Source organism: Pararge aegeria, chromosome 23, assembly GCF_905163445.1.
Source record: "Pararge aegeria chromosome 23, ilParAegt1.1, whole genome shotgun sequence".
Lineage (NCBI taxonomy): Eukaryota > Metazoa > Arthropoda > Insecta > Lepidoptera > Nymphalidae > Pararge > Pararge aegeria.
Genome location: NC_053202.1, coordinates 2,559,334 through 2,583,105, shown reverse-complemented (window position 1 = coordinate 2,583,105; position 23,772 = coordinate 2,559,334). Strand labels below are relative to the sequence as shown.

Below are 23,772 nucleotides of genomic sequence, written 5' to 3'. Positions count from 1 at the left end.
AATACAAAGAAACACATTTACAAATAGAAAATAATAAAAAACTAGTTTAGGTGTGCGAAGGCGTTTTATCGCTAAAGCGATCTCTCCCAGATGTTTGTTTTTTTAATTCCACTACAAGTTAGCCCTTGACTGCAATCTTACCTTATGGTAAGTGATGCAGTCTAAAATGGTAGCGGGCTAACCTGTTATGGAGTATGGTAGTCATACTCCTAATCGGTTTCCACGCGACATCGCACTGGCATGCGTAGCGGCACGTTTTTGTCGGTAGGGTGGTAACTAGCCACGGCCAAAGCCTCCCACAAATTATAAATTGCCGACCAAAATATTAAATTACAAAAGAAAAAAATTAATTCAAAGACAAAAATATTTATTTTAATAAGTTACTTAGCACTAACAATCATTCGAAAAATAAACACGTTTTTTTTACAAAAAGGTATATATATACAAGTTGTCACAGAAATCAACATCAAGCCAAAAACATGTGATATACGTGTGTAGTGACTGTTATCATAAATATATATATAAAAAACCTATGACGTTAATATCTGAGACACCTTATATGTTATAGAAAAATATCACTTTTTAAGATGCATAAAGTATTTACTACCATACATTGAGAAATCGTTAAAATTATTTAAAAAAATTGTGATGAATTTTTCGGTATTGCTAGGTTGCAAATGGATTAGGTGTGTGAGGAGATTCTCAGAATCAGTCTGATGTCTTGGACTTAAAACATAGAATAACCATAGACAATAACGGCAGTTTGTCTACTCAAAATCTTTACTAATTACATCCATAGACACCAAAACATCGCATATACTGGACGCGTATAGCCGCACATCGTCATTCTTTTTAATCCTCAAGCTAGCACAATACAATTTTTTATACATATCCGTAATTTTTTCATAGTCTTTATTGGTTTTTGTTATGCAGTACTGAATTATATTTTTTAATATGTAATGCAGGCGATTTTCATACAGGGCTAGTAGACTATGTTCGTTTCTCAGGGTCTTCTCGTCCGCCTCCTCAGGTTTGGGAGTATCTCTCTGTTCTTCAGGGTCTTTTTCTTTCAGCACTTTCATGATGGAGTGGCATTGGCGAAGAAGTTCTATCGCGTTTTGGAGAGACTTCAGCTTTACGTTCGGTGATACTGTAACCAAGTAATGAGAATTAACTCTTAGCCCATATCGCGAGACATAGTTTTTCCCAGGTTGTTTGTATTTTGTTATAAGATTTTATTCATTTAATAATGTAATAGCTTAATATGATTTCAATAAACTACCCATTGACATCTTGGAGATGTCTCTTAAAAAGTTCAAAGTTTGTATTAAACGTAAGCTTATTGAAAAGTCCTATTATAGTATAAAGGACTGCGTAATCGATAAAAAAGCTTGGGTGTGAATTGTTGCTCTTACAAGGTTTCTTGTCTAATAATTTTAAATAACAATGTGAGATGGTGATAACAAAAAAAAACACCCGGCTAAGTTTGTTGTGGGCTTCTTCCTAGACCAGGACGCGTATAGACCCCTCGTAGCTTTAGTTATAAGTTTACGAAAATCGTTATAGCCATCATCTCACTACCGTGTAATTCTTATGTACGCATCAAAAGTGCCACCTATGGGCCTACTTGAATAAAAATATTTTTGACTTTGATATGGCTCATCAATCTGGGTCATTGTTCAGACACAAAAATAATTTTCAAATGTTTAGTTTCCATTTTGTTGGATAATATTCGTCATCCCTTTTCATTATTCTACCAATCAAGCCCATTCATTTGATAAACATGTGGAAGGAGTTTTAAAAAAATATTTAATCCGCGACGTGGACAGACGATGTCAAACGTTAAAAGTCGCTGGCAGCCGCTGGAAACAAGCGGCCCAGGACCGTGGATTTTGGAACTCTCTACAAAAGACCTATGTTTAATAGTGGGTGATGATAATGAGTGCTTTAGTGCATGTATGAGGTGCACGCTGATGACGGCTGTGTAAGGTAGCGCTCACCGGCTGCGTGGGTCTCGAGCGCGGCCACGTGCTCAAGGCGCACGGTGAGGAACATTGCGGCGTCTTCCAGAACCGCGAATTGCATCGCCGCCTTCTCGTACTGGCTGCACGTGGCGTTGAGCAGACTACGGCGACGGGGACCCTCTTCCTGAGTTATCCTGACAACAAAACCCTTATTTATTTATTTATTTTAATTCGATCAGTACGGTCAACACAAATTACACAAATTAAATACATAGTAGTTCAAATTATACAGATTAAAACGAGAACAAAAATAGAAAAAATAAAAAGAAAGTATGTGTACTTATGTACTTCACCCGGCTAAGTTTGTTGTGGGCTCTTCTTAGACCAGGGCGCGTTTGGAAACCTCGTAGCTTTAGGTTTAAGTTGGCGTACGAAGTTATCACCATCCCCTTACAATTATGTAAACATATATGTATGAACGCTTCATAAGTGACTGTGATAGGCCTACATGAATAAAGAAATTTTGAATTTGAATTTACAAGCGTTAGAAGTTAATACTTATTTGGCGTAACAAGATAAAAATCTTATCAAAAATGTTATCTTTGGCCTTAGAGAAAAAAATTATCTACGTTTGTAGAAAAAAACGACACTAACAATAGACAAAAGGTATTTAAAACTAAAGATTTTGTATAACGCATTATCTGGTTATCTAATTATCGGACAACCAAGTTTCGCTCAACATTAAAAGATTTTTGTGCAAATGAATCACCGGAATGCGACCGCAGACTTTGACAATTGAAAGTGTACACTGCCATACCTTTTTTTTGAAAAACTAAAATGTCGATTATTGCTAACTTCAGGGTGTCGGTGTTTCGTGACGGCGTGCGCACGCATCGTAAAAATTTACCCTCATAATTTTTCCATAATGCGCCAAAAGAAAGTTCAAAAACATAAAACAAAATTATAACTATTTTAAAGTTTTACCTGCTAGTAATTATGCTATCTTCTTACACAATAAATTTAAGCCAAAGCCATGGTGCTAGTACATTTCTCACAGTACCTACTGTAGGCAATGGTTAACAACTTATAAGCTTTTGACAGCGGGTTTTTTTTTTACAAATTCCCGACAAGTTAGCGACACTTTTGACGCTTTTGACAGCAGATTTTTTTTTAAAAATCCCAACAAGTAAGCGACACGCTTATTAGCTGTTGACAGTTGATAAAGTATTTCCCACGAACGATCGCCGGGTGTAATGGCCGCCCTCGTGAAGTCATAGGCAAATTAGAGCTTTAGCTTAGCCATACTTGACGTTTCAAAAGTTTTTACATTAGGCCTACTTGAAATAAATGAAATTTCTATTGGATTGAAGCAGGCGTGACGTTACTTTGCGCAATGTCATATTATGCAAATTAAGCTTAATCCATACTAATATTATAATTGCGAAAGTGTGTTTGTTTATCCAACAATAATGCAGCAACAGAGCAACGGATTGGTGTTATTTTTTGCATACAGATAGTTTATGGGCCGGAGAGTGACATATGCTATTTTTTACCAGGGAAAACTGCACAGTTCCTGTGGAAAGATACGCTTGCGCTGACGCTCGCGCTTGACTGAATTTATCCGGTTTAAAAAGTAGCCCATGTAGCTCATAAATCTCTATGCTAAAAACCACGTCTCCTGGCAAAGTTTATTTATTTATTTTTATTTATTTATATTAGAACTACCAACAAAATTACATGTATTATAGTTATGAATAAAGCTAGCCTTAGGTTACTAATGTACGATAACTCAATTTTATACAAGCATTATTAAAATATATGTAAATTTATAATAATAAAATTTAAATAGAAAGCTTCATAAGTGCCTGTGATAGGCCTACATGAATAAAGAAATTCTGAATTTGAATTTGAAATAGAAACTTACATTACCAATGTTAATATTTAAGGAACTTAGAAAACAAAGTTGGGGTACCTAATTATCAGATTACGAGTCACCTTCTAGCGAAGTGCCAAACGTTTTAATAATTTGATAAGTTCTTCGAATAACCACGCGAGCGAAGCCGCTAGTAAAAGCTAGTTAGCCGCTAGTAAAGGGTACACCTGTAAAAAATAGGGTATTAAGTTGGGTATGAAGATTACCTGTATTGCGAATGGTACAGAGAGCCCAGTCGATGGTATATCATGGCGGCTCGGAACTGGTACAAGTACTGGCGCGGCCCCGGACTCAACAAGCAGTACTTTAGAGCGTGTTTAAAGGCTTCCGCTACTTCTGTTACTTCCTGCAACAAATTAGGAACGCCCATTATTGGAGTTTATTCATTCATACACTTTATATGTACACCACAAATAGTAAAAAAGAACAATGGACGCAACAAAAATAAACTTAAAAAGTAGGATACAAAGGGCGGCCTTGTCGCTTAGTAGCGATCTCTTCCAGGCAACCTTAGGATTAGGAAAACCAAGGGAAACCGATTGGTGGGGTGTATTATTATTATATACATACTTACGAACAATTACACACTAATACTTATCAAGATTACACACATAAAATACTAATAATAATAAATTTAAAAAATAATAAACTAATATATACTAAAACATACTTAAATATGAGTAAGAGTTAATCACTGTCGTCTTTATTGCTCAAGATAATGGGCTTTAACAGCATTTTTGAATATGTCTATCTATGGAGTTTACTCCTTAAGAATCGATTTTCAAATATAAGGCGCCCGGTATGAGAAAAATGTGAGGAGTAAAATCAACTGATGAATGACCTCGTTACGTTTTCGCTTTGCGACGTTGCATGCCCGGCAACTGTGATGCGCAAACATGCAACGTCGCTTTCGTTTAATTTACTTATTTTTCCTATTCTTGTTACCATGTCCAGTTCCACTCTACATCCACCTCGATCTCCCGTAGGCTACTTTTATGAAGTTACACTTCCGCCGTGTGGGAATAAATTGCACAAATTCAAATTTCATTTATTTCAAGTAGGCCTAATATAGGCACTTTTGAAACGTCAAGTCTGTCTGTTTGTAGTGATTCTACCACCGGTTCGGAAGGCAAATTCTACCGAGAAGAAGCCGGCAAGAAACTCAGCAGTTGCTCTTTTCCAACATCAACAATTTACATTTTGCATTTTAACATTCATTTTTCTATCTTGTGAGAGCTAAAAGATGCTTCCAAGCAACCTTGTCATTACCACAGGATATGAAATTTACCCTTTCATATGGTATAAATCTTTATTCAGCTAAATAAACTCTTTTTGATTATGTTTAGAAATCGTACTTAAGGAGTAAACTCCAGTCGTGCGTCGGAGCTGACCCACACTTTTTTTATTTTATTTATATATCTCTGTGGTACAGTATGGCGGAAGTTGACGAATTCATCTTGCAAATGTTATGTTTAAATTAAGATTTGAATCTAATAATTAATGTGACAATTTAGTAATATAAGTGTTATTATTATATTCTTTTGACATCATTTAGTTGGGCAGTTGTATTTATTTTGTAACATTGCATGCCAAATTACTGGCAATACACTGTACCTTAAACCAACATGTAAAACCTTATTGACGCGTATTTTGCAATAAATAATTATGATTATACATTAAATTTTTTAATAAAATCTGAAGATAGGTTAAAAACTACTGTCGTCCGCTGCTGGACGTAGGTCTTTTGTAGGTCCACAATCCACGGTGCAAAGCTTGGGTGTATATTATTGCTCTAACCAGGTTGCTCTTCTAATAATTTTAAATAACATTGTGAGATGGTGATAACAAAAAAAACACCCAGCTAAGTTTGTTGTGGGCTTCTTTTTAGACCAGGACGCGTTTGGAACCCTCGTAGCTTTAGATTTAAGTTTACGGATGGTTATCGCCATCATCTCACTGCCGTGTAATTCTTATGTTTGCATCAAAAGTGCCACCTATGGGCCTACTTGAATAAAGATATTTTTAACTTTGACTTTTGACTTTCACGGTCGTGGGCCGCTTGCTTCCAGCGACTCGCCTGATGTCATTTTTCCACCTCGTTGGACCGACCTTCGCTACGTTTACCGGTTCAAGGTCGCCATTCCAGCAGCTTAAACTTCCATCGGTTCTCCGAGCTCTGTGCTCCGCACATTGCCACTCCAGCTTCGCGACTCACTGAGCTATGTCGGTAACTCTAGTTCTTCTACGGATCTCCTCATTTCTTATTTGGTCATGTAGACATACTCGTAGCATAGCTCTCTCCATCGCCCGCTGAGTGACACTTGAACATTCTTATGAGGCCCATAGTAAGCGATAACGTTTCGGAAATAAATAAATAAATATTTACTATGTATGTATATGTGGAATTTACTTTTTTGGCTATGTCCTCAAACACCCGTGTGGTGAGAACTGTATTCTGATCTGCTGAAGCGACACGACTTCTAAGATATAACATTATTGCCTGACACAACTAGGTCCCGTGTATGGTCCTTTCGTTCAATAAATGGATGATATCTCACATTTATGATCATCAGAAGTGGGATTCATAGTAGTTAAAATACTCACATTCGCATAAACACCCGGAGAGTCCTGCATCAGCACAGCCCTGGTGTAAAGGTGGCAGGACAGTTCCCAGGATACGAGATCCCATACTGAAGTGGCCCCGCAAAATTCTCTGGGCCCTAAGAGTTTTAGGGCCGACCTGTAGAGATCTTCGGCTTGGCTATACAGGCTTCGTTTTTCGGAACTGTAAAGAAATTTTATGTTACAATCTATGTTTTTTGTGTGATAAACATGAATGTTTTCCAGTGTCTGTTTATATGTTTATAATAAGACATACAATATTTATTCCTTACAAAAATAGTCAGAAGACGTTCATATACAACGTGTAAATTAAAACCAAAATAATACTTCACAGGCTTTAAAGGGACATTATGTACTGCCTCTAAGACTTCTCAATGAAACCGAAAACCTAATAGTTTTTGATTAAACAACCCCAACAGTTTTTACTGAAGGAAATCGGATACAGATCTAACATCTCCTGGCGCTTTATTAGATACGCATCGCGTAGCGTAGGTACTATACGCGTGTCGGTGTTTTATCTTCAATAGAGTTGTCACAAGTCATCACATCAACCGATAGACGTCCACTGCTGGACATAGGTCTTTTGTAGGGAGTTCCAAGTTCCACGATTCTGAGCCGCTTGGATCCAACGGCTAGCTGCGACGCGCTTAATGTCGTCTGTCCACCTCGTTGGGGGTCGACCAACGCTGCGCTTACCAGTACGGGGCTGCCATTCCAGCACCTTGGGACCCCAACGTCCATCCTTTCTCCGAACTATGGGCCCGGCCCATTGCCACTTAAGCTTCGCGACTCGTTGAGCTATGTCGGTAACTTTGGTTCTTCTACGAATCTCCACATTTCTGATTCGATCGCGTAGAGATACTCCGAGCATAGCTCTCTCCATCGCCCGCTGAGTGACTCTAAGCCTTCTTATGAGGCCCATAGTTAACGACCATGTTTCAGAGCCATAGGTCATCACTGGCAACACGCACTGTTCGAAGACTTTCGTCTTCAGGCACTGAGGGATTTTTGACGAAAAGATGGCACGAAGTTTCCCGAACGCTGCCCATCCGAGTTGGATTCGGCGGTTCACCTCCTTCTCGAAATTGGACCTACCTAACTGGATCGTGTGTCCTAGGTATACGTATTCGTCAACAATTTCGAGTGCAGTGTTCTCAACGATTACTGGTTGAAGCGGAACATGAGCATTAGACATAATCTTCGTCTTGCTCATGTTCATTCGTAGGCCAACCTGTTGAGAAGCTCTGCTGAGGCCATCGAGCATCGTATTTAGGTCTCCCAGAGTCTCTGCCATTATGACTACATCGTCGGCAAACCGAAGTTGAGTGATGTACTCGCCGTTAATGTTGATGCCAAGTCCGTTCCAATCCAGAAGCTTAAAGACGTCCTCCAACGCAGCGGTAAATAGTTTCGGGGAGATAACATCTCCCTGTCGCACGCCTCGCTGCAATTGGATTGGTCTCGTAGTCTGATCCTGTATACGAACTGACATAGTGGCGTTTTTGTACAAACACTGCAACACTTGGATATACCGGTAGTCAATTCGGCATCTCTGCAGTGACCTAAACACAGCCCAAGTTTCCACCGAATCAAAGGCTTTTTCATAGTCCACAAACGCTAAGCAAAGTGGCCGGTTATACTCTTCAGTCTTCTGTATAACCTGCCGCAGCGTATGAATGTGGTCTATGGTACTAAAACGGCTTGTTCGGGAGGCTGGAAGTCATCAAACCTACGAGCGAGACGATTCGTAATGACCCTCGAAAACAGCTTGTAGATATGACTCAGCAGCGAGATGGGTCTGTAATTCTTCAACAAGGTATTATCACCTTTTTTGAAGAACAGAACCACCACACTCCTGTGCCATGCCACAAGTAAACACTTAGAATGTTTTCAATACGTTTCTATGAAAAAATAAAATCGCTTCTTTTCATTTCGGTCTTTTATCTTTAATGACAGCCCTGTCACAAGTAAACACTTAGAATGTTTTGAATTCGTTTGTATAAAAAAATAAATATGCTCCTTTTGATTAAATATTTTTACAGCTTGATTCCTCATGAAGTATACTTATGCATGTTTCAACATTATTCCGTAATTAGGTTACACGTTGTATAAACATTACCTAAAGGTAGAGAGTAGACAATGAAATAAGTAAATAAGCTACTCACTTAAAACCGCCTTGGATACAATGCGCTCTGAACCTCATATAGCGCGCCTTATTGCAGTACAGGAGCGCTAAGTTGGGCACGTCGTTGACCTGAGTGAAGATAGCCGTGGCCTCGTCCAGGCACTCGGACGAACGTCGCGACAGTGCGCTGAACTGTTTGTATATAGATTTCGAGTTGCCGTCCTTCTTCTCGCACTCCTCGAGGTACTTCACGTATATCTCTGTACGAGTGTAATACATAAATTTGAAATAAAAAAAATATAGTGTACATTATTGTTCTAGTCAAGCCAAGTTCATTTGATACCCATTTTGAAAAATAAATGAAATTCGGCGTTTTGTGGTGGCGGCCATCTTCGATTTGAAATTTTTCATAGTGTATAGTATTCTACTAGTCAAATATACCAAGCTTAAAAATTATAATATAAAAATGGGTTTTAATCACAGTGGGGCAAGCGCTCGCCATGAGAAGAGCCCCAGGACTCGACGACGTCGGGGGAAAAGTGGGGGACGTCGACCCGAGGGTGCCTTCTGCTCGGCTCGGTTCGACGTTATTCTGTCAGTTGGTAGACTTTTGGACTAATTATTAATTTAGTCCGAACGCCCCCGTACCGTGTAAGGTACCACGTCCGGATGACGTTAGAAATCGGAGCCCTCGTCTACGCCGTGTTTATTGTCTGTGTGTGTGTGTGTAGTGTTGGAGCACATTGTCGGCACTAATTTGATCGTCACTAAAACTGTCATCTTACTGCTACTTTAAGCCCCATTGGTTGCCATGATGGTTATAATTAAAAAAGCCAAGCTCGCTTTTCTCGTGCCGTACTCACGTTGCGCATCGTTCATGTATCTCACAGCCAGTTCGTTGCACACGGACGCCGTCCGACGCAGCAGTTCGTCTTTTTTGTGCGTCTCGTCTGCGCACACTAGTCCCGCCCGACGGTAGTACTCGCACGATGATAACATGGCCTCAGTTTCACTCTTTGGAATTGTTATTTCTGGAAACCATTATATTCATGAATAACGCGTTTTTGAAGTGAAACTTCTTTATCGGGGTTGGAAAAAAATTTAGTGTAACATTTTTTCGTTACGCGTCACATTTTTTCGTTACGCGCCGTCTTTTTCTTGTCCCAACCACGGTTGATTCGAGTTTATTCGAACTTCAAATGCATTGCAAAATTTAAACGGCTGAAGACGTAAGCATATATCATAATACTAATGATGTTGTTAACATTGTAACTTCATCGATAGATTTTTCTGTTCTTTCTCTTGACTTATGTATGGCTCAATGCCAAATGGAAAATAGGATGAATATTTTGATTGTTGCACTTTATATATCTCCAAATCAGAAGTTGGACGATATTATTAATTTTTTTCTTCCTCCTCCCTCTTCGTGCCTCTTTACTCGGTTGCAATAATGATAAAAAACCGATCTGCATCAGAAAAATCTTTGAAGCTAGTTGAATTTTTGAAAGATTATTTGAATTTTATATATTATTAAAAAAAGTCTTCAAACATTAACAACAAGATCCGGCACTACAATTGCTGGAGTTTTTATGGAATGTAAACAATATTTGACGGCCGACTGGCGCAGTGGGCTGCGACCCTGCTTTCTGAGTCCAAGGCCGTGGGTTCGATTCCCACGACAGGAAAATGTTTGTGTGATAAACATAGTGTTTTTTAGTGTCTGGGTGTTTATATGTATATTATAAGTATTTTATTTATATTACCTATTCATAAAACTATTCTTCAGTCATCTTGGTACCCATATATATAGGGCTAGATGGCGATGTGTGTATTGTCGTAGTATATTTATTTATTTATATTTATATTTCATATTTCAGTTACCATAAGCCATAATAATAATATTACAATTAAATTAAAGCTGTAATAATCTTAGTAGTAATAAAGTAAAATGACATAATTGTATTATTTGTATTCATGTCCATGATAATAAAAGTCTTACCAAGTTCAAACTCATCTCGCACCTCACGGTCCAACTCCTCGGTCATATCGTTCTCAATCTCCATTTTTATCCGTCCATCTATCTCGTGATCGGTCTCAAACTGTTTCCGGAATTGCTCCAAACTCGCCCAATGCTTGCTCAATTGAAAATAATTGTCGCCAACACGGCCAATGAGACAACTTGCGTCAACGACTCTGCTTTTGATTATCATATTGCTCAGTAACCTTTGGCATTTGTTGGCCATATCTATGTACTTCAGGGAGAACCCATACTGTTCGTGGGAGTAGCTGTATTCGGCCAAGGTCGCGTACGCGAGACAGATCTTCTCGTACAGAAGCGTTTTCAGATGGAGTTTCCAAGCGAAATTATCGTCTCTATTCGGTTCGTGCCATGTCGGTATCGCTTTTTTCTCTTTGCGGACCAAAATCGCGTTCTTATCTATGGAAGATTTGGTTTCTATTAAGTAGTTGCCAGTTTTGTCCATCTTTTTCTCTCTTTTTCGTCTCCTGCTTCTGGATACGTGTTCTTTGGTATCGCTTTTGTCCTTGCTTTGTTTGAGCGGCTCGTAGTTCATTTTGATAGGTTCGTAGGGGTTCGCCATTTTGGGATGTTGCTCTTCTGTTATAATCTGTTGTCTAAGACGTTCACGTTCTTCCTCCTGTTATTTTTTTAATTAAGGTTAATTTATAAACTATAATATTTAGAAGCGCTGATACCCCAGGCGGTGGGAGCTCGACTTTACTTTCGGGGGGCCGAGTTCGAATCTCACGACGTCTCTCCTATAACATTTTTAAGTTATGTGCGTTTTAAGTAATTAAAATATCACTTGAACGGTGAAGAAAAACATCATGAGGAAACCTGCATGGGAGTTATACATAATGTTCTCAAAGGTGTGTGTTCTGTCTTTTTTTTTTTTTTATTCTAGAGCTGTAACCATTTTTTTACTCAATATCGAAATTAAATATTGTGTAGTTATCTTTACTGCAAAGAATGAGCTTGGTTCTCAAAATGTGTTCTAAATAATGAGTCTGAGATGATGTATCTGACCAAGCGGCACATGACTGAAGCGTCCCCGCGCGCACTGCGCAGTTTTTCGTTACTCATCTTGTAAAGTTGACTGTGCGCTCGTTTAAGTTGACGTTAACTATGGCTCTTCTATTTTGGACATTAATTTAAACATAGTGATTTGACTCGATTTTTGTGTTTGTTGTTATATAGTACTAACTATGTTTCAACATGTTGAAAAGTGGACGTATAATCAACAGCCAGTCACGCGTATTGGTTGTGAAGTTAAAGGAATACTTTGAACGAACGAACACTTTACAATACATAATAATATCAATCAAGTACTGATACAAACTTGAATTGTTTTATCGTGAGTATCGAGTACAGAGTCTTATGGTTCCATAACTAGTTACGTCGCGATGACAAATGTCAAAACGGGCCTATTACATTTTTACGACTATAAACAGCTTGATTTTTATATCTCCCGAATACAGGAGGAAAATGTGTATAAATAAATATAAAACACAAAAAAGTTACAACAGTTCATCTCCAAGAAATGTGGTTTCTTGTATCTTCGGATGTTTCACTTTTCGTTTCGTCCCTCCTATTTGGCGGATTTTAACAAACGTGGTGTTTTTGGCAAAATTTTAGCGTCTACCCACGTGACATCAATTTAAATCCAATATGGCGGCAATCATTGTATAATCTACCTATATTAATATGGATTATACGATAAAATATGATGGCTCCCACCGCACTTACCTTAGATTTGTTAATAGTGAGATGGTGCAAGGCTTTCAGTCCCAACAGTGCGTGTCGAAGGGCGCGCCCGCAGCGAGTAGCGGCTTCCACTCCCAGACCTTTATCGGGATCTGTCTTTGCCTTTTCATCCTGTGACCAGACGAAATTATTGATGTTATATATAAATAATTTATATACTACGACAACGCACACATTGCCATCCAGCCCCAAAGTAAGCGTAGCTTGTTTTATGGGTAGTGAGATGACCGATGAATATTTTTATGAACAATATACACTAGCGGACCCGCGCGACTTCGTCCGCGAATGAGCCGATTTAAAAAATATTCGAAATATTTCTCGCGGACTGTTTTATAGAACTTTAAAGAAACAACAATTCCGATATACTTACTACATACTTCCGTCGTTTGGCGTAACGTTTCCCGTTCACGCATCGCACGCATCAGAATCTCCCAAAAAGCATATTTCTTGCCGTTTTTTACCGAGATTAATCGATTTATCGCCCCCGAAACCCCCTGTATTATGGCTTAGCGATAATTAATAATTTAATTTTTTTTAGAACTACATACAACTAAATTGAATGCCACATCAAAAAACAAAATCAAACGCAGTCGAAGTCGCGGGCAATAGCTAGTACATATATATATTTATCTTGTAAACGAGCGTGAGAGTAAATTCCAATATTAATAATAATAATGTTTATTTCTAAAAAAACTGAAGTCTAATCAAGTAAATAATAATAAAAAATAGCTTACTGTCTGATGCGAAGACTGTCTATGTACAATGTCCCTCAGAGCCAGACCACGCACTTGTAAAGCTAGCTCCGTGCGTTCACTACTGCCCTCTCGCTCGCACCCGCCTCCATCTGAAGTTTCCTCTCGCTCGCACTTCTCATCCTAAAACAAAAGATAAATAGAAAATAATACAAGAAGAATAAGAGAGTCGGGAATAAAACCACAGATATAACTACATAGCCTCTAGCTCTTATGTGACATTTTTACATTAGTCTATTTCTTTGTATTGAGATTTGTGATGTCGATTATTATATTTCCATATTTTTAAGTTTTTTAATATTCTTAAAAAGTCTGGGAGGTTTAACCTCCCTTGAATAACCAGCAGGGCTAGCATAGGCAAGAGACAAAATATATATATAAAAGTCAAAGTCAAACTCAAAAATATCTTTATTCAAGTAGGCCCATAGGTGGCACTTTTGATGCGTACATAAGAATAACACGGTAGTGAGATGATGGCGATAACCACATTCGTAAACTTAAAACTGAAGCTACGAGTGTTCCAAACGCGCCCTGGTCTAAGAAGAAGCCCACAACAAACTTAGCCGGTATTCCCCCGATTATATCCCCTGACAAGGAATATAATTAACGCGTCCACCTGTTAAAGCACAAGAAATGGAATAGGAGAAGTTTCCCCGATTATTATTACACATATATTATTTGGTTATTATTTCCACTTGTGTATCAGTGCTCTGAGAGTTGATAAAGCTTTGAGAGAAGATAAATTTATATCCGCTCCCCGGGGAGATAATTTTCTCCTGACCATGCTAGCCGTGCAGTTAGTAAATAGCGTGAAGAACGTTGGATTTGGAACTCCCTACAAAATACCTATGTCCAGCTGTGGACATACATTCGTTGAAATTATAATGATGATGATGATTCTTCGAGTTCTAACGAGCTGTTAAGGAATACCAACAATCCAGGATGTAGGGATAAAATATGTTTGTTTGACGTATGATACGAATATAAACATACACTTAATTTGTTAGTATGGTTAATAGTCTGTATGGATTGTCTATGACAGTTACCTTGTCTGTGGTATCACTCATAATCTCGACATTTTCACTATCTTCGTCTTTGTCACCCACGTTGCTGTCTCTCTCGCAGCCACTGTCAACATCAGAAGTGGGATGGCCCGGAAATTCGGCATAGTTTCCGAAATCTGTCTCTTCTTCAGAATCAGAGCTTTCGTCTAAAAATAAAAATATTACAGGATGGTAGTATGCGTCAGATAGGCTTTTTTCATCATTTGGCATAAATGAGATTTGACTTTTTTCTGTTGCCACAGTCACGGGGGTCACCGATTGACCCCTCTCGGACCCTAAACATATTTTTGGTTGTTTAAACGTTGGCCCGCTAGAGATGATGTAGTCTAACATTGTAGCGGGGTAACCTATAAAGGGTATGGTAGTTACATTATATAAACTTCAATATCGATATTATATATGTTTTTTGTTGCAGATCGAAAATGGAATAACGTTATGGTGGGTGTTTTTTTCACGCCGTGTTTGGCTACAATTGAATCGTTATTTATTTATGTGGTATTTTGAATGCACCACTTTCTTGCAAGAAAAGAATTTGAATTTAAAACTATGAACATAATACGGCGATAGAAGCAAACTTAGGAAGGTGGTGGGACTCATAACAGGACATAGCTCCTTAAACAGACATCTTTCCATTATAGGTGTCACCGACAGTCCTCTTTGCAGAGCATGCATGGAGAAGAATGAAACACCTACGCACGTGATGCTGGAGTGCACGGGCGTGACAGAGCAACACGAGATCTACCTGGGATCACCAGCCACTATCCCAGAAATCCTCAGCAACCTGGGCGGCATGCTGGGATTCTGGAACGAGCTTGGATGGCTGGAGTAGCGAGCAACATTGGGAAATTTCACGTACAACAAGCGAAGCGCTTACGTGCGGAAACTGCCCAGAAGAAGAAGAAGAAGAAGATAATACGGCGAAGCGCTAAATAGCGTGGCGGTACGACTATTTCAGTAGGCTGTTAACTAGCCGGGATCCAAGCCTTCCACCAGACGCTGTTCACTTATTTAATATATACAAAATTAAAAAATATTTTCCTCAACACATTGATCTGATGAATGTAAAGTTTTTTTTTGTTACAATATAGCATGCTGTAAGACGGAATTCGGCTGAGCTGAGTGTTTATCCTTTATTCATCTATATACAATCACCCAAATTAGCAATAAAGAATTTTGAATTCTGATTTTGATCCTAAGTAAATAGTTATGGAACATAAGTTTTTATTTATCATAAATACTGTAAAACCTCATTTGCTTAAATTTTGCTGTGCGGTTACAGCAATTCAAAATGTGATCACCAACCCATCTGCCCAGCGTTGTTATTACAGGCCAACCTTAAGTGAAGCCTTTAGTCCAGCAGTGGACAAAAGGCTATTGATGAATTCAACTATTTACCTTTAAAATTCGGGCAAGCAGGATTAGTTATAGCGGGCACATACAAGTCGGACAGCATGTAGTGGGAGGAAGCTACGATTTGGGGGTATCTCTCCACCTTCAGCAGTTCCACTACGTGTTCCAAGAGTTGCCGGACGTGTTTCGACCTGTTCATCAGACGCATATTCCTTGCCACCCTGTAACATGAATAAATTTGAAGTGGACAATACTATCATCAACCTTTCAACAGCCAACAGGACAGAGAGAGAGAGAGAGAGAGGGAGAGAGAGGAAGAAGTGAGAAGAGTTTAGGTCGCAGTCCACCAAGCTAGCCATGTGCGAAATAGAAGAGTTCACACGCCTATGAAAACATTATGGTTAACTCCTTTGAGAATTATGATTAAAACTCAGATTGCTTAGAATAGCTAGAGGTGTGGAACGGGGTTCGACCTCAAACCCCGACACATTTTTGAAAACCCAGTGAAAACACCGCATTTTTAATCTTTTATAATTATATTGTTCAGTATTTTACAATTATTTTTTGTTGCAAAGGCCTAGTTGCCTGAAACAACTTTATACAAATTTTTCATAGATTTATTTCTTGTTTTTACAGAGCAAGAGTTGTTTTTTTTACATGTGGTTTTTTACATAGCGGTGGGGAGGGAAGTTTACATTTATGAAAAAGGTTATAGTTATACCTTCAGTATAACATTTCGTTAGGGCTCATAGGTAATGCAAATGAAACCGCGGGTATTAGCTAGCATAATAATACACTATACCTGTATAGTAACATAGCTACAGGCGTTGTAAAAGGGTTGTCCATGGTATCCGGGCATAGAGTAGTCAGATCGTAGAGTTTAACGACGTCATCGTGCGGTCCTTTAAACAGCCAATAAGTATGGCCAGCTTTCGTCGCGTTCGATTTTAGAAAAGACAATATATTCTGAGCAACATTCCTTATGATTTTCGGAGAGAATTTACTGTTTTCCATATTGGGCAAATCCTCCGTTTTCATCGGTTCGTATTTCTGAACAATTCCATCTAAATGGTAACACATTAATACTTCCGGAACGTTGCACATCAAGTTGTCCAGCCAATAGTCTATGCCTGTCAGTACGTTTATGGATTCCCTCGCGTCTCTTAAACGAAGGCTGACGCAGGGACGGTCTTTGTCGCCAAAAATTGGCAGATTGCTTCCGATCAACATGTGTATATCTTCAAAAGTCCAATGGACGTTTCGGTTGAAGTTCTGCTCTTTCGCTGGTTCAGTTGCCTCCGGACGTATTTCGGGTTCCGGGAGAAATGGCCCTAAAATGTTATATAATTTTTATTCGTGCTTTTTCACCTACACTTGGGGGAAAACTCAACTTTGTAAATTGAAAAAGGCATTTAAAAATTTCTAACCCGACAAATTTATAAAATTGATATTTCCTCCAAGTGTAGGTAAAAAAGTATAAAAAAACTAAAACTATAATATACAATGTTTCCTACTAGATGGCGCTACAGTCGCTAGGTGCATATACTAATTTCGGCAACACCACTATAAAAAAATTATAAAATTGAAAATTGCAGTGTATTGTTGCAAAGCGTTCTGACAGCCGGTCCGATTCTCACAAATAGAAAATGTTTGTGTGATAAACATGAGTTGTCTGGGTGTTTATCTGTATATTATAAGTATTTATGTGTATTATATTCATAAAAATATTCATCAGCTACCTTAGTACCCATAACGTGTGTGTATTGTGTGTATTGTCGAAGTATATATATATATATATATTTTTCAATTTTACTATTATCTACTCATTCAATGTATTCGTCTTTAAATTTATTGGTAAATAATTTTTAATATATTTTTTTTTTTTAAATTATTCACCGGGCAAGCACATGGGCGGGTGGGGTGTCTCCGAGGGCAGTGGCTGCGGGCGCTCCGCCACGCTGTGCGACAGGAACTTGTGGGTCAGTTGCAGCGCAGAGCTGGGGCTCGGGGCCAGAGTCAGCGACATACGCTCCTAGTGTGCAGAGAGAGACAGAGAATATATAGCCACAGAATTAAGAACATAATTCTTTTTTATTGATATTCATTTGTTTTTTAAATTCTTAACATTGCTTTAAAAAAAAACAATATTAAAAATGTATAAGAAAAAATATCCACCCTCCGCTTGCGGGGCTTTTGAATGCCCAAGCAACGGGCTCCAGAGTGAGGAACCTCCTCACAATACGCGCCGTTTCAAGGACTACTGCCTTCTGTATCCGACCCTTGATCCAACAACCAAACGAAAGCTTCTTAAGATGTTGGTCGAAGCTTTTCGCGAGAAGACCAGTGACTGAGACGACACTCGGAACAATAACGGTCGACTCAACACTCCACGTGGCGGTAATCTCGTGAGCAAGGTCCAAGTATTTAGAAACTTTTTCCTTTTCAGCTAGAACATGGTATCAGTATCTATGTTATTGTTAGTTTATTATATACTAGATTCTATCCGCGACTTTGTCTGCTACTTCAGAATTGAGTCTAAAGCTTCGCTCCATAATTATTTATTTATTTACTAGCCCAAGAGATTCATTCATTAAGGGATAAATTTAAAGAAGATAAAATAATGACGGTGCGTAGTCAGTGTCCATAAAAATATCACAAAATTTAAAAATAATATGGACTGTAACAATATTAATATTAGAAGCAAAAATAAACTCGCTGTGCAGTTTACTAGGCTACACAAAATTGGAAATTCATTCAAGGGCAATTGTATATTATTTTATAACAAATGAAGTCTTTGAGATGTCCCTCGAAAAGCTTGGGTGTGAATTACTCTAGCTTCATAGCTTAAAAAAAATGCAACCGGCTAAGTTTGACTAGAGGTCAGTCTCACGTGCGATTTTTCAAAACATGTTTTTAAACAGTTATCTGTGCTTGATTTATTTCATTTTGATTTCAAATTTCCGCATTATTTTCCATTCCCACCTTTTCCGACATGGTCTTCAATATGTTTTCATAGAAGAAGTCCTTCAGCCACGACCACTCGGACTTCATGAGGTACTCGTACACGTCGAAGTCATCCAAAAGCAACGTGTTCTCCACTCTGTGCACCATCATACTGACCTGCGCGTAAAACATACAAATTTATTAAGCTTATCTAGCTTATCTAGCTATCTATCTAGCTTATCTAGCTATCTATCTAGCTTATCTAGCTATCTATCTAGCTTATCTAGCTTATCTAGCTTCTGCCCGCGACTTTGTCTACGTGGACTTCAGAATTGGGTCTAAAGCTTCGCTCGTTAATCCTACCACGGGAACTATTTGAGAAATCGGAATGGAATGTACATGTTCTTTTCCATAGCGACATGCATACGAAATTTGAAACTGTCCGCGGCCTTGCTCGAAAACAACTTTAATTTTCCCTCGGAAACTACTTAAGGAATCGGGATAAAAGGTAGCCTATGCTCTTTTCCATGTAACAGGCTACATGCATGCCAAATTTCATCCGAATCCGTTCAGCCATTTTTGCGTGATTGAGTAACAAAGATCAACTCTTTCACATCTATATAAAAGAAAAAGTTGTGTTAGTTACACCATTTATAACTCAAGAACGGCTGGACCAATTTTTATGATATTTGATTTTATGGATTTCTTTTAGACCGGAATAGGATAATACGTAAATGATCCGTGGTACGAAGTTCGCCGGGACAGCTAGTTTATAATATTAGTAGGGTTAATAAATATAAATCATTATCATCACAGGACCAATACAGGGCACGGGTTTCCTCCCACAATGCGAAGGGGTTAAGCCCGCAGTCCACCTCACCGGCCCAGTGCGGATTGGTGGACTCCACACATTCACATTTCTACAAAATCTCTCAGGAATGCATAGTTACCTCACGATATTTTTCTTCCCCGTTGAAGCAAGTGATAACTGAATTACTTAAAACGCACATAACTTAAAAAAGTTGAAGGAGGATAACTCCAGCTACGCTTACTTTAGGGCTAGATGGCGATGTGTGTAATGTCGTGATATATTTATATTTAAGCACACTTATGTCACATGGAATTTTACTATGGGGTAATGCGGCTGATATTGGCACTATTTTCGTGTTGCAGAAGAGGGCTGTTCGTGCGTTCTATAAAATGGATCTGAGAGAGTCATTGAGAGATAAATTTAAAGATTTTAAGATAATGACAGTTTTTAGCCAATACATATTTGAAAATAAAAATATTCACAAAAATATTTCTAAATTTAAGAGAAAATGTGTCTGCAATAATTTTAACATTAGAAGCAAAAATAAACTTACGCTTTAGCAATATACGAGACTACATAAAATAAGTAATTCATTTAAAGGAAATTTTATACAATAAACTACCAGTTTATATCTTACAGATGTCTCTTAAAAAGTACAAAATTTGTATTAAACGTAAGCTTTTAGAAAAGTCCTATTATAGTATTATGGACTACGTCAACGATAAAAATGCTTGGGTGTAAATTATTGCTGTAACCAGGTTGCGTCTTTGATAGTTTTAAATGACAATGTGAGATGGTGAAAACAAAAAAAAAACAACCGGCTAAGTTTGTTGAGCTACTACAGAAAAGAGCGGTACGATCAATATATAACCTTGGATTAAGCAAATAAAAAATTTAAACAAAAAGGTATTCTTACAGTAGCTTCGCAATATATTTATAATAATATATATAGTCTTTGTGAGACAAAATATTACTCTTTATAAACAAAAAGCTGAAATTAACAATCGACTTACCAGAAACGGACATAAATTAGTGATATCTGCATATCGTCTGCGAAAGGTGCAGAACTCCTTTGTGCGCTTTTATAACATGATTCCTAAGGTAATTCTTGACCTACCGATACATACATTTAAAAAATGTGTAAAGACACATCTAATACTGCGAGGTTATTATACATTTGGTGAATTCCTCAATGACAAGGTAGATTGGAAGCAGCCAGCCTCGCTCTCATCTCCCGCAAGATAGTAAAATGATTGTAAATGTTGATGTTGGAAAAGAGCAACTACTGAGTTTCTTGCCGGCTCTTCTCGGTAGAATCTGCTGTCCGAACCGGTGGTAGAGTCACTACAAACATACATACTTGACATTTCAAAAGTGCTTATAAAGAAGGCCTACTTGAAATAAATGAATTTGAATTTGAATTTGTGAGCTGCTTATTGGACCAGTTGTTTTTTTAGTTGCCTAGAGGCAAAGGCTGTTTTTGTGTTAACTGTAGAGATAATGGGGCTATTTGTTCTTGATTACAATGATGACAACGCGATCAAAGTGCTTATAAGCGCAGCCCAGTGACACTGTATCAACCAAAGGTTAGTAATCTACCAGCAAAAAGTAGTAATAATACATACTTACAGTTCCATTAGGTTGATAAGGCAGTTTCAGGAGTTTTTTAATGCACTCCGCATCAGATATCACATCAACCTCCCCGACGCAGTCAGGAAACATATGCGCCATTCTAAAACTGAAGTAATAAAAAAATATTTAACCTTTTGCTGTGTTAAACAATGGTGGTACTCTACAAGACCAGCGCATCGATATTGAGACAGCTTAAAATTACAAGAAGGCTATAAACTTGTCTTCAGAGGATTCTCGAGTACTTCTGTCAAATTGCCAGAAGAGATGAAGACAATCATGAAAAGTTAGTGGTCACTGGTAAAGTGGAAGGAAAGAGACCTCGAGGACTAACCCCAATTCGTTGGTCGGATCGGGTCCGCACTGCTCTCGTCACCAAAGTGCATATTGCTTTAAACGTTGCTAAAACCCTTCTTTTACGAAAGGGTGCGGTTCTTCTATGAATCTCCACATTTTTGATTTGATCGCGTAGAGATACTCCCGGGCATAGCTCTCTCGGGCCAATAAGGAGGCCATTCTTATGAGGCTCGGAAAAGTGGTCGGCATCAACTGGATGAGAAAGGCCGAAAATAGGAAGAGTTGGCGCTGAACGAGGCCTCTGTGCAGCAGTAGATGCATAGGCTGATGTTAATGATAACCTTAAGAATCCAATGTGTCTAGTTAGCATTGATTTCAGCCCAAATATATCTATGCCACCCGAGATGAAAGATGGCCAGGTGATATCTATGTTGCATAGCAGTGTTGGATGCATATCAAAAATTGCTAGAAAAAGCTGTGTACAGGCAACAATTTATAGCCAAAAAGTATTAAGACATAATCTTTTACAAAATCAGCAGTAGAATTAAAGATACAAATAAAGCCCAAAGATATAATAAGCTGAAACTGCAGTGGGCATGTCTGCCATAGGGCCTGTTTCTAGAAATTAACAATCACATACATATATAGTAATAGTACCTGGATAGTCCACTGTCTCTAGTCAGTATCTGTTTTAGCCCATATGTATCTATCCCACCCCAGTTGGAAGGTGGCAAGTTGATATCTGTGTTGCATTGTAGACGTGCATATCCCACTGGGCTCTGAAATGCTGTGTATTTAACAACAGCCGTTGATTTCACTCCGGGGGAGGGACTTCGGTCCTGTAAAAAAATAAGATTAACAGTTTTCATCCAAAGCTACATGACACAGCACTGTCTTCACTTAAACATTTTGAGATAAGTATTCAACCTAACTAATTTATTATTATTTATATTTAGAAATATAAATATAAAAAAAAAATCTAACAAACACTATATAACATCAATAAGCTTATTTATTTATTAGGCACACTTACGACGTACACATATTACATTTAATTTTTGTAAGTTTTGTGAATGTCAATAACAAGTGTATGTGTACACTTGTTATTACCATTTAACATCATGTATACAAAAAATGAATAAAAGGTAGCCTACCTTCTATTTTTATTTCAAATATACATAAACAAAATTAAAAAAAATATACATAAATTTAAGCTAGGTGAACGACTATCTTCAACCATCCACTAAAACACAATTCAGAGGAAGTTTCAGTATAGATGTTCAAATCTCTGAAACTTTTCAATTCAATTCTTGACCTTGAAGAGAAGCCAGGTGATTGATGAGCCTTCTTTGAAGGCAGTATATGAGTCATGCAAATGTGAACGCCAGGTATTACATTAGTTTAATTTGTTTTACTAAAAGTATTCTAAGACAGGTCTTAAGTCTGAACTGAGGAACACATCCTTGCACTGAACTGGAGCTGTGCTCCAGGGTCAGCTGGACTTTAACCATGCGAGCACTTCCTCCAGCTTGTACTAAGAAGTTTTCAGTTTAGGTTATGGATGTAAGTTGTCAGATTTGTATGCAGAAGACTAGACCTACAGATGAGTTTTTTTAAGCTTTGCCAATAGGTTAGGATTACGAGCTACGGCACATAACGCGAAACGGGCACTCGTTAAAACCATTCTCGACAGTTTACTCGAGACACCGAGTGGAACTCGGAACAGCATATAATAGGAAAACCCATATAAATGAACAAAATAACTTACGGAACGCATCTTCGAAAAAATGCACGGTAATATTACGATAGTTAGTTTAAGGTTGTAACCTTTACTTACGTTTTAAGTTGGTTGACATGGCCTTTGAAGGTGTTCCAGTAAATATATATATCAAGATAACACAGTAAGTTTAATTGTAAACAGAAATTTGAGGTTACCTTATTGCGATTAACTTCGCTTTCGCTCTCGCAATCTTCCATGGTTGAATTTCTTAACGGACAGTCCTTGGGAGTAATTAATTCGCTAATTACTATATTTAATCGGAGCCAATCAATATGAAAATAATTATAAAGGTAGTATGTATTGAATGTTTAGGAACAAAACAAATTATCTGTCAATTTGACACAATACTGCGAGTTGCCGACCGACTGGTCCGTTCCTTTTTGCGGTTCATTTTTGAATAGATATTTTTACGTTGTTTTTGTTCGTGTCAATTGAATTAAATACCAATTATTTTTCAATAAATTTTTTTTTTCGAAATCTTATATGTTTGCAACAGAAACTTATCAAAGTATAACTTTAGTTACGACGAGTACAGTATTTTATATGTAACTTTAGTTTTTTATTGACTATGTCGATTGCGTAGAATGAAAAGCAATATTATTTAAAATTTTTAGGGGTTCGAAGAAGATTTTTAATAGTTATCGATATTTCAAAATTAAAAAGCAGTGAATCTATAATATTGTACTATTTTATGAAAAGTTAGTACGCCTTTCATAAA

At 37.9% G+C, this 23,772-nt stretch overlaps 1 protein-coding gene across 2 annotated transcripts; it reads right to left on the bottom strand.

Moving 5' to 3' along the window:
* Positions 1–350: 350 nt before the first annotated feature.
* LOC120634199 (erythroid differentiation-related factor 1) lies at positions 351–23,372 on the bottom strand. 2 transcript variants are annotated; one of them, XM_039904660.1, is made up of 17 exons: positions 23,210–23,372; positions 21,932–22,113; positions 20,978–21,086; positions 18,577–18,714; positions 17,491–17,626; positions 16,397–16,925; positions 15,640–15,815; positions 14,227–14,390; positions 13,163–13,303; positions 12,411–12,539; positions 10,644–11,301; positions 9,508–9,675; positions 8,685–8,904; positions 6,502–6,682; positions 4,104–4,243; positions 2,001–2,158; positions 351–1,150 (listed from the first exon to the last, which is right to left on the bottom strand). In XM_039904660.1, exons 1-17 carry the CDS (start codon positions 23,249–23,251, stop codon positions 768–770), a joined length of 3,654 nt encoding a protein of 1,217 aa, XP_039760594.1. In that variant the 5' UTR covers positions 23,252–23,372; the 3' UTR covers positions 351–767. The 2 variants fall into 2 exon arrangements, with proteins under 2 accessions (XP_039760594.1, XP_039760595.1); XM_039904661.1 differs by lacking the exons at positions 21,932–22,113; positions 23,210–23,372 and having other exon boundaries at positions 20,974–21,033.
* Positions 23,373–23,772: the final 400 nt, after the last annotated feature.

What these genes read in the sequence shown, in the direction of transcription:
- LOC120634199 (XM_039904660.1), bottom strand. Translation starts at nt 23,251, where the DNA reads ATGGAAGATTGCGAGAGCGAAAGCGAAGTTAATCGCAATAAG. An exon ending in TCACTATTAACAAATCTAAG is followed by an intron (nt 11,302 to 12,410) that starts GTAAGTGCGGTG and finishes AAAAAATAACAG; the next exon opens with GAGGAAGAACGTGAACGTCT. An exon ending in CTCCGGGTGTTTATGCGAAT is followed by an intron (nt 4,244 to 6,501) that starts GTGAGTATTTTA and finishes AATTTGTTGCAG; the next exon opens with GAAGTAACAGAAGTAGCGGA.